Source organism: Periplaneta americana, chromosome 12, assembly GCF_040183065.1.
Source record: "Periplaneta americana isolate PAMFEO1 chromosome 12, P.americana_PAMFEO1_priV1, whole genome shotgun sequence".
Classification (NCBI taxonomy): Eukaryota; Metazoa; Arthropoda; class Insecta; order Blattodea; family Blattidae; genus Periplaneta; species Periplaneta americana.
In genome coordinates, this window is record NC_091128.1 from 179499470 (window position 1) to 179511895 (window position 12426).

The 12426-nt window shown below is 35.4% G+C and overlaps 1 protein-coding gene across 6 annotated transcripts in view; it reads right to left on the reverse strand.

The window, feature by feature from the left end:
- The window catches only part of fray (oxidative stress responsive kinase frayed), a 147399-nt gene that overhangs the window by 51447 nt on the left and 83526 nt on the right, over positions 1 to 12426 (reverse strand). For 2 of the 6 annotated variants that reach the window (XM_069842679.1, XM_069842677.1), the window contains exon 2: positions 9283 to 9393. The exons of the other annotated variants lie outside the window; for them this stretch is intronic. In XM_069842679.1, coding sequence (XP_069698780.1) covers positions 9283 to 9393 — 111 coding nt within the window. The remainder of the gene's footprint in view (positions 1 to 9282; positions 9394 to 12426) is intronic. 6 annotated transcript variants of the gene reach the window in all.

Here is a 12426-nt window from a genome sequence, read left to right on the forward strand (position 1 = left end):
CCAGGTATCATCAACTTGTGAAAACGGCAGTCCTTTTGCTGATTGATGAAAAATATGGTATAGCATCACAGTCTAGTTCTAGTATATACAGTCACGAAGCTCAATACGTAGGGAATATGCATCCCTAGATAGTTGCTAACCACTAGGATCGCTACTATCGCCTCATCATATACAATGTGAAACAGTACCTGCACAGTCTATTGTTGCTAGTACCCTCAACAACTCAAGCTTAGTGACTGTATATATATTAGACTGTGATAGCATTACATGGTGAACATAACTCATTTTGTAAAAAAAAAATGTTTGGTCTTTATGTCCTTATGAAGGGGCGATACGTAACATGAGAGAAACTGCAATTGAAAAGACATGAAATATTTTCGTGCAAAACAATTATGCCTTGAAACTGTTTAAACGACCATAATTTATGTCGGTACTTTACAGACCTACATCACAACTGTTGTAATTCAGTACAGACAGTGTTGCCATGTGGACAGAGAGTCGGCTGTGACCAATTATTGAGCAAAATTAGAGCAAATAGAGAAGGCCTTGGTCATTTAGGGATTTTCGGATTTCGTTGCTCGTTTATTTGTATTAAACAAGACTTCAATAAAAGAGAAAAATAATTATCTCGCAAAGGTCAACAACTGAATCGCGTTTTAAGAATGCAAGACTTGCACTAGGTAGGAACTACAAAACTGTCAACAGGAGGAAAAAGAGGAGACGTCGTTTAAGAAACATGTTGAATCAAAGCAATAATTATTTATGAGAAGGGAATATCACTAAAAAAATCAACAAACGCATGCGAGTCCTTCCTATCTGTTTTTTAACGCTCACTTTTATAGAGTTGACACAAATTTGTTTCATTTGATGTTTTCAGATTATTCATAATGTAAATTATGTACAAACCAGGCAGTTGCGTTCTGCTACAACTTAATAAAAATGCTTGCTATCAAACTGCAAAATTATTAGGCTGTGGCACTACTAGGGCTGAGGACGGAGCGGTTCGGTTCGGAGCAGTTACTGTGACGTCATTAGTCGGTTGAACCGAGTACAAATTTGTGGCGGCAGATTTAAAATTTAGATAGATTGAGTCGATTTTAGAACGTACTTTGAAAGTGAAACTAAGCGTGTTTTAAAAGCGATGTAGTAAAGCGCTTTCGCTTTGCCGATTGATGAGAAAAAAGTGCTTCTCTTCATTGCAAAATGGCGGTTGCAAATTTCATTTGCGTGATTACAACTATTTGCGGAGTTATTTTGTATGAAAGGTCTATTTAACTTTCAGTGTTGTTTTATATGACAGACGAAATAAAATTGATAAAACAATTTATAATTTATTATTATTATTATTATTATTATTATTATTATTATTATTATTATTATTATGTACAGTAATATGTTCAGATTGTCAGTGTTCATTAGGCCCAGTTGACAGGTCATATAATAGGATGAACTCCCCTTTAATACTAGAGCCTTTCAGCCCGCCTTGGGGATAAGGAAATAATTTGTCTTGCAGCAGAAAATATTTAAATACAACAGTACTACGTTGTTGTCTGCTAGAATTAAGTAAAACACGTGAACTCTGTTTGAACTGACCGGTAACGGCTACGGTTAACCGAGTAACTTCGGTGCTCCGCTGCCAAGCACATAAACCGATAGAACCGAGCAACTCAACAGTTCTACTCGCTCCGGCCCCAGCTCTAGGCACTACTACTAAAATTTGCATCTCACTTGTTTCATTCGATGTTACCAGTTTCAGGAATAAGCCTCTACATCAAAGTAACATTTTTAGGCGCATGAGCCCAAAGGAAAAATAATCTGCTAGTCCTAAGTTTGGAATGAAAAGGTTATTGTTGTATCGCCGCATAATCTTTATCCTTACCCCTCTTTTACGTTTTCGAAGCAATCGGGCGATTCCTAAAACACACACACACACACCCTTTAAAGGCAACAAGACAAAAATATAGGAAACATATTATTAAGTCCCAGAATTAAGTAAGCCCTGTAAATGTTGTATGTATCTTCATGTCATGTCATGTCATGTTTCTATTTGACTTCCCAATGAATAGACTAATTCAATTGACGTGCGTCTTTCGGGCGATAATTCAAGAAATTAAACTTTAAGCAGGAAAACGAATACAACGTTTAATTAGAAAGTATGTATCACCTTCATGACAGCAGGCTGTCCCTGCATATTCCTCGGATATTTTGTTAAGCTCCTATGAGAGACTTGCTATCGAAAAACTAACAGACACTACATTACTCTAGCACATCACGTGACGGGAATGTCGCAATTGCAGTGACAGTTAAGCACAATTCGGTACTGGCTAGGTATAATAAGTCGGACTGTGACAACACTAATTACAGAAATCAGAGATAACATTATTGGACATCGAAGTTCTGTGTAAATTAAATTGCAAACCCTGAACAAACTTTTGTAGGTGGTTAATCCTGTGTCAGCTAGCGCTCATTTGTTTTTTCCCTCATAATCTGAGTGACACAAGTTTTAATCAAGACTTTAATATAAGTGAGTGTATGCGTCGAGGGATTATCCACCCCTTCTCTGCCCGTGATCTCGCGGGATATAAAACACACGCTGGCGCTCGGCTTGAGCCAGAGGCAGGCAAATCTCTCCGGGACAAAAGCTGCAGATTCCACCGGGATGACGGGACGCCATCAGGTAAGTCCTGGACAATTGTCATATGGGTTTTGGGTACTTACATAAATTTCGGGACTAGGTATCAACTTCATCACCACCTGGAAGCCTACATGTTATGTTAGCTATTTCCCAGAATTTCCTTCCGTTGCGTTGGACCCCGAAACTTGCGTTTCTCTCCAACCATCGAACGACACAAAAGCCACCACGATGAAAACCGCTACATTTAGCTTTCCTTCATCGGCAGTTGCAGATTGCCTACAGCATTTCTGTGTGCTTTTTACTTTAAATGGCATGGGATCAGTTTTGTTACTTACTACAGACTCAGCCACGCATATTCCAGGGAACCGTATTCGAATACTACCTGGTATAAAATAAAATATCTTATTATATTATTACGATTCCCGTACACTTTTCCGAAAGGCTGCAATTCTACTTTAACGTTTCCAAAACCAAATTCCGAAAATAATTTTTCCGAAACTATTAATTCCGAACAGCGAAACTGCTAGCGTTAAACAATTAAAAGGCATATATAATATGCATTACTGGCTATGAGTATAAAATAGGGGGATTAACCTTTAAACCACTCGTGACTTTTCATAAAAAGGACTGTGTTTTGTTTTCTGGCCAAACATACGTAACTACCCGGTCTTGTAGATACGATAATCTTTCATTTTGAAGAACTTTTTGTACCTGTCGGGAATGTCTTCTAGTGATATCGGATTTGTGGAGTTAATCAGTCTCCTCTCCCTTCCAACATGCGATAACGATAGATATGTTTAAGTTCATATCTCATTAATTTGACTTCGCAGACCCAAAGTTACCTATCTCAAAATGTTCTGTGAAACATCCCCTATTTCCTGATCAATTTATGCACGCTTTTACTGAATCACCCTATATATTGAGAACTTGAACTATTTTTTAAAATTATACCCACAAATAAGGCTTAAATAAAATGAAAATATCCCTTGATCCACGAAATACGGAATTTATTTAAGTACTAGCCGTACCCGTGCGCTCCGCTGCACCCGTTAGAAATAAATATAATTACATAATTAAAATAGGACACTTGATCCAGGGAACATTCGTGTTTGATAGAAGGATAAATCGTTTATTATGTTACTTAATTTAAATTGTATTAAACAAATTAAAATGCGATCATTTTGATCAGAGACCACTCATTTGGTCATAAAAATTATTTTAGGAAATACAGGAAACGAATGTACAGAATAGCCTATCAAGTTTTCTATGCATAAGAAGCTATTTTAATCTCACCTGTCCTCGATTCACTCAGAAGTTACTGTAATAACATTATAGCATTATGTTCATCTAGAGAAACTACACTTTCCAATGGTGAATTAATAATTAATTATACAGATCGGTTAATTTAGCTTCCGATATTATTTCATACAAACACAGAAACATTCTCTGTAGGCTATGTTTCATAGCTTTCGATTGTTGTTGTCCAAGGCCCCTTATAGACGAAGTCATTTGTTTTTTATTTCATTATACCGCCTTAGATGGCGTTGTTATTGTAATTTTGAAACTCATTTATCTCATTAACTATCAGTCCTATCAAAATTTTGCATAGAATAAAACTTATCGGAAGTTATTTTCAAAGAAACTTTTGTTATGTAATATTTTTCATGAAAATTAATAATAAGGGAGATATTACGATTTATTTAATTCAAGCCCCCTTATAACTCCGATTTTAAATAAAATATTTTGAATGAATTCTAAGTTACAACGAATTTAATTTATATTCCAACTTTCATATAAATCGGTTCAGCCATTATCGCGTGAAAAGGTAACAAACATCCAGACAGACAGACAAAAATTTCAAAAAAGCGATTTTCGGTTTCAGGGCGGTTAATTATATATGTTAGGACCAATTATTTTTGGAAAATCGAATATTACCAGAAAAATTTCGGCTACAGATTTATTATTAGTATAGATAAAAGTAATTACTAGGAATCAAAATACGGTCTTAAGTCCTAATAACATCTGTTCCAGTTCTGTATAGCTTTCGAAAAACATTCTTGCAAATATGTTCTGGATCCCCAGTGTAATGGATCGCTTCAGATCTTCAGTTCATACCCAGCTATCGTGGAGGTTGACGGCTCACAGAAGCGTTTCTGTATAATACTTGATGAATGTATTGTATGTATGTATTTATTCACACTGCAGTGGGTATATACCCGGTGGCAGTGGTAACTAATTACACTCAATAATGACAATAATAAACTTATTAATTAAAAATACAATTAATAATAATACTAATAATTAGTACTAACAATAATTAATAATAATAATAATAATAATAATAATAATAATAACAACAGGGAATTATACTAAATTAAATGAAACGATCACTTAAAATAACATTTGAAATAAATCTAATTTGTACCTTAAAACTAAGATCGAACTAAAACCCACGAGTATGATATGTTCATATCTGCACAAGTACCTTTCAAATGACACTCATTTCGCTGTCAACTCACTCACTGCAATGGAACTACGACACATTTCACTGATTCTATCCTGATTTCACTAACACTTCAAAAACAATTCACTGTTCAAATACTTTGCACTGCCACTATAAACTATAAAGCTTCACTGACAGGAACACGTTTCACTTACACAGCACACTTCACTGACACAACATAAGTCTTCACTGATACAACATAATTCTTCACTGACACAACATAATTCTTCACTGATACAACACTTCAATAACAACATATCATTTACACCCTTTAAATACTGTGTATAATTACCGTCTATTAGTAAAGTCCTTAAGCCTATTTTTAAATACATTTTTGGTTTTTGGTAAAGCCTTTAGTAAGTCTGCAGGTAAAGCATTCCAGTCCCTGATAGTACGATTGAGAAAAGAAAACTTTCCAGTGTCCGTCCTCTGCCTTCTTTCCCTCAATTTATATGAGTGGTCGTTCCTTGAAGAGTAATTCGGCGGCTGCATTTTTTTTTTTATTTGTCTCCAGGCAGGCTCATCTCTGTATGTTTTGAACAGTGCGCATAATCGAATTCGCGTTCTCCTGTCCGTGAGTGTGTCCCATTTTAATGGCGAATTTTTCCGACAACACTTAAGAGCCCGTTTTTGAATCTTTTCCAGTGTCTTAATATGTTCTAATCTGTAAGGATCCCAACATGCAGCACCATATTCCATTACTGGACGTACTAGTGATTTATATGCAATCTCTTTGGATTTATCAGAGCCTTTTCTTAGTACCCTCATCACAAAGTGTAACGCTCTCCATGCTTTTCCCGCTGTGTCTGTAACGTGTTCCCCCCAGCCGAGATCGCTGCTAAATGTTATTCCGAGGTATTTACATTTGTTAACTTCCGGAATGGTTTCACCCCCTAACGTATACGATGCGACTATTTTATTTCTTTTCCTTGTAAAGCTGATGACTTTGCTCTTTAGAGAATTTATTTTCATTTTGTTGGCTATTGCCCAATCGTTTATTCTATTGAGGTCATTCTGGAGAAGAGTAGTATCTTCATGGCTTTTCTATTTCCCTGTATACCATACAATCATCCGCGAATAAGCGAACCCTAGACAAGATATTAACTGGCAGATCATTTACAAAAGCCAAGAATAGAAGAGGCCCCGAGACACTCCCCTGCGGGACTCCGGAAGTAATTTCAATTGGGTTCGATAATTCCTCCCCTACCCGTACTCTCTGAGTGCGACAAGTTAAAAATTCCTTGATCCACTGGAGCACTCTGAAGTCAATCCCCGTTGATTGTAGTTTAACCAACAATGTGAGGTGGGTGGGACGCCTGTTTTTTAGTTTGTTATTTAACGACGCTGTATCAACTACTAGGTTATTTAGCCTCGATATTATTGGCGATAGTTAAATGGTATTTGGCTGGATGAGGTCGAGGATTCACCATAGATTACCTGACATTTGCCTTACGATTAAGGAAAACCTCGGAAAAACTTAAGCAGACTGGGATGTCTTATTCTGAAGTAACGCTGACAACTTATCATCGCTGTAGCTGTTTGTCTATTCTCAATTTATTGAAAGAAATAAGTCCACAAGATAGAATATGAAAAACCACACCCAACATTAACTTTCACAACAAATATTGAACGACAGTACGATTTCAGTTAATTCTCGATTAAATCCTTCAGTTAGGATACTGACACGAAAAGCCTTCCACTCATTCACAAAACTGCACATTTTGGATTTGTGCTGTAGGACAAACATATTACAATACAACTTGGGGTTAAAACAAAGCTTTACTTCACCAGTGGTTCGTTTATTAAGGGGAGAGGATGGTATTTTTTTTAACTTTTTCCCTATTTAGTGTAAAATATTAATTTTTTGTATGTAGAGAGTTCATAGCTCAGGCAACTCAACCAGATATAAATATTTTGAAAAAAAAATATTTGGGGGCCCAAATTAAAAAAAAAATACCTAATGCAGGATTGTACTAAAACCGATATATCTAATCCGTTTTTAAAAATAGATTCAAACAGTTTTTTTTGCAATGTATTTGCAAAAGCATGTTCTACAAACTGTATGAAACAGAATTTTGATAATGGTCCCTACATTTGTAAAATAAATAATTAAAATTTAATAACAATTTTCTGATTTCCTTTCTTGCAAACAGACGTATTTTTAAAATGAAATCAATTAACAAAATTCTGTTACAGAGAAAAGTTTCCTAATAGTCTAAAGAATGTGTGTTCTAAATTTCATGCATGCATATTTAATAATTCAGAAATTATATCCATTTTTGTCCGGCAATGTAGCAAAAAAAAAATGAAGTTACTGGAAACCGATAAAAGCGGGCGTGTGATTTAAAAATCCATAGCGCAGGAAGTTTAAAAATGACGTCTCAACATCCGATAAGGGCACAAATACCCACAAAATGTTATGCTATGCATTGCACACATATCACAGAGTATTTTAAAGAATTTTTTTTTAAATTTAATTTACCAGAAACAACAATAAAAGTGGGCAAGTGATTTAAAAATCCATAACACAGGATGTTTATAAATAGCGACTCAATATCCGATAAGGGCACAAATACCCACAAAATGTTATGCTATGCATTCCACACATATCACAGAGTATTTTAAAGATTTTTTTTTTATTTACTCATTTTTTCACCAAAAAATACCATCCTCTCCCCTTAATTCTTTACAGTTTAATTCTGCATCCTAATGTACAGTCTTGAAGAATTTACAAGAGTGGCGTGATTTGTAACAGTTGTTGTGATAAATGCTTAAGAAAAATGTAACTTTGTAAAAATAGAAAAAAAAATTGTACGAAGCAACTATGGAATTCACAACACATTTTTAGATTCAGAAAAGATACTCCTAATAGTTCATTCTTTATCTAGAATATTCTTTTACACTTAAAACTAAAGAATAATGTTTTTAGTAGGTTATTTTACGACGCTTTATCAACAGATTAGGTTATTTAGCGTCTGAATGAGATGAAGGTGATAATGCCAGTGAAATTACTCCAGGGTCCAGCACCGAAAGTCACCCAGCATTTGCTCATATTGGGTTGAGGGGAAAACCCCGGAAAAAACCTCAACCAGGTAATCGAACCCGGGCCACTTGGTTTCGCGGCCAGACGCGCTGACCGTTACTCCACAGACGTGGACAAGAATAATGGTATTTTACAAATAACTTCAAATTAGTGTAACTGTGAAAATATTAAGAATAGGATCCATGTTTATATGACATTCTTTTTTGCTCAAAATGTATTTGGGAATATGATCCGTAAGTGCCGATAACTCCTCGTGACTCACCCTGTATATATTATCCTCATTCTGAAAACCTGACAACCCTACCTTTATCTTACATATCAAAAGTGAAAATATGTTCCTCATTGTTTAAAGATTATAACATTATTCGTTTGCACTTCTCTGCCTTCTTCTCCATATTTTCCCACAAGAGTAGACATTTTTTCAAAAGAAGGGGTTTCTATGGGATAAAAACCAAAAAGTTCAAATTTATTTCGAATAATTTGAATTAAATAGTTTCTTTTATTCATCTCCATGGATGAAAAATCTCTGGTTCCTTTGGGAATACTAGGATGTTCCATACCTAACTAAACTAAGTTTATAATTATTAAGGTCCTCATTTTGATTATTTTCTTTTTTTAGCATATGAGCACGTTTCATATTATTTTTCAATACTTTTTCTTCGGAAGAAATAGGAATAAATAGAAACGTTTTTTACGATGAAAAAAGAAAACCTTTTCTTTTTCGTCAAGAAAAGTATATTTCATTCAGTCATTCTTTTGAAAAAATAGCTATAGCCATCAGCTCCTATGATATAGGTATAGATATAGAAAAGTTACGAAAAAAAATAGTTAGAATAAAGAAAAAATTTATTAGAGAGGATGAATCTATTTTTATCCATCCAAACTACGAAATAGATTATCTACATATCATATGGGTATTAAGGAAAGTTTATACAAATTAGAGGGAGGGATTTTCCCCAGTTTTTTAGATCGCCATAAAGTTTCTCCTTTTTGCTGCTGACAGGTCCTGCCAGGTTGTGATGCTGTTGGTACGTGTAGCTGTTATTTTATATGAGTTAGTTCATGCGAAGGCAGCGCTGTTAGTTCCATGCCAAGCTGTACCTGTTCTTTCCAACAACCAGCTGCCCCAAAAGCCCACCACTACTTTCTTGGAAAGATATGATCGGGGGCTCCCCGTTCAGCGCCCCGCTCCGACGGCTCTTCAAATCAGCGCTGAAACGGCAAACAACAGCTCAGTGCACAGAATAGCCCCGCGCCCGCCGTTACCGCTAAGCTAGCTTACCGGCTGCACTTCTTATACAGGGTGATCCAGTAAAAACGTGCAAAAATTAAACAGGATATAGGATATGCTCTGCAAAACGTTTTAAGACAGGGAACTTGAGGTCTGCTAAGTTAGATTAAGGAGATACATGTTTATCACTTAGGCCTACTGTTTTACATATTATCTACATTTATTTACAGTTATTATTTTCATTTAAATACATTTTAAAATATTATTTTCATATCATTTATAAACCTGAGTTAACATGTACCATTTTGTACCTCACCACAGGTGGTCGAAATGTATCGACATTTATTATTTACATTTAATATTTACTTATATATATATATATATATATATATATATATATATAATTATAGACATCAGCTCAAAGAATTTGAGTGACCACAAGGGTCCTGAATACAATAAACATGTACAATATAATGTGATGTGATACATTAAAGAAAAAAGAAAGTTAATTGTTGAAGGCAAATATAAGGGGATTAATTGAAATAGAGATGATGATGATGTAATATTTGAAGAGAATCCTTGATAATATTTATAAGGACAGACGTTACATAATCAAAAGGAATGTGAAGTTCCGTAAGATAATTCCATGTGAATTTGGAAATAGAACCTCTACTGCCAAACAGAAAACCAATGACAGACCATTGTTTAAGAGGGACGTTGTACTTTTGAGAAAGATAAGGCAGACAAGGTTCATATATGGACTTCTTCTCAATATCAACTTCGGTAGCCTGATTTAGGTTTCTTTCGAAACGGATAGTAGGGTCAAGAACAAGAGCCCGTTTTAAGCGTCCGTTAATAGCAATAATGTCTGCCCGTTTAAAAGAACCATCTGATGATACGCAATGTACTTCCTCATGAATCTCCCAATTTAAAGTTTTAACGATGTCGCCAAAGCATGTCGTACACGATGATGTCTAGCATTGATCAGCAGCTCGCCTTTGGGGCATTGTCCAGCACGTGTCCAAGTGTTTCCAGCTCACTACAGTCTGGATGACGGCAGCGGGTTGTGCTTAAAGTTCTGCCCGGTACACATATAATATATGCAATACATGCATTTGCAAATAATACATAAATAATTTTAAAATGTAAATAATGATTGCACAAAATATGGATAACAGTAATCGATAGCGATAGACTACAGATCTGTGAAATTTCTAATTCTACATTTTTATACCAATTAATCTGAAAATTTTACCACATATTTCTTACAATGTGGACATGCAATATACAAATTTTCACTTTAATATTACAATTAGTTTATTTATAATTATGTTTTTAAATACTGAAATATTATTGTCTCAATTTTCAAAGTTTACATAATTTTTCTTTAAATTTATATTTAATTCGTTCCTGATAGATGTATGTAAAATATGACACATGCTTTTAATATTTTTCCAATAATTAATTTTTGAAAGAAAAAAATATTTACACTTGTAGTTGTTAATTTTTCAATTTTTAAAACTCATCACATCTTCAACACATGGTGATTTCAATACTTTCAATAGAAGAAGAGAACACATGTGTCAGTTTACTTCACATCCTTTGTGGACTTCTGTGCGAATTTTCACTGAGATTGGAGAAAAACTGCGTTCATTAAACGTTTTGAATGTTACAAAATGTTGAATATTGGAAAAGCGAGAAAACGAGTATCAAAGTACACCCTGTATATGATATATTATACTATCGGCATCCTTCCTTCCTGTACAGGTCTACCACACACATTTTTCTTCTACATAACAACGCGAAATATGAACTGAATGAAAAGTAAAATTAGTTAAAATGAAGAACAAAGTCTGTCAGAATGGCAGCTAAGTGTCAGTTTAAAGGGCTGTAGCTCCACGCACTGCTGGTCCCTTTAAATTCGTCTTGAGGGACTTTAAATTGTCACAGGGCCAAAATAAGCACAGATTTAGAAAAATGAAGCATTATTTTATTTTTTAAAGTTAAAAACAAAATTTCCATTAAATTTTTTTTTCTTTAGTTTCACCGATCCACAGTCTTAAGCTCATGTCCCCTTAATCTGATTTCGCAGATCCCAAGTTCCCTATCTCAAAATATTCTGTAGGGCATCTCCTATTTCCTCTTTAATTTTTGCACGCTTTTACTGAATCACCCTGTAGATAAAGTAGCGCCATTTCTTTTCTGTTGACGTAACCTCTGCTGCCGAAGCAGTTCTATAGGACGGTCATAAAAGCTGAGGAGTTTGAAGGCTGAGAAATGTAGCGGGAATTGTTTGAATTCCTCTAGGCAGAGCAGGAGGCGTATTCATTTCAACACATTGTAAACTGCATGCAGAATATTCCCTCTTTTGGTCCTGTCACTGAAAGTCCCGGTGGCTGAGTGGTCAGAACTTCAGCTGGTCACGCGGGCGGTCCGGATTCTAGTCCCGGTCACGCCTGGAATTTTTCGTTGAAAAATCCACAGTAACACTTATGGCGGACAAGGTAGCAGTCGCAGTTTTTCTCGGAGTTCTCCCATATTAGGACTGTACATCATTTCGTCATCATTCCATAGCATTCCCCGAACCCCGGCTGGCTACGACGGAGGGAACTGACCTGGCGACGAGTGGTGTTGCCTGCTTGAAACCTGAGTACGCAGCGAACCTTAGTGTAGTCAGCCGGCGCGAGTTTGGTCAGCACAATAGAGCAAAAAGTCGCAGTGCTGGATCGTAGTCCTCCAATTCAATTCAATGTATAATGGAGACGGAATATAAATGCGTGAGGTTATTGATAAATTTAGTTCCGGAGTACATAGGTAAACAATTTCAAATAAAGGGCCCGTTAGAAAATTCATCAAATACAAAAAATTGCATAGCAAAAAATAATTTCAGAAAAAATAAGCAAAATGAACACTGTGCAAAATCTTAAAAAGTCAGTAACACTTGCTGCAAACGCACGGCGAGTATAGTTCCTTAGAATATTGGTACGACTGACGATTCGTCATTATCTAGTAAA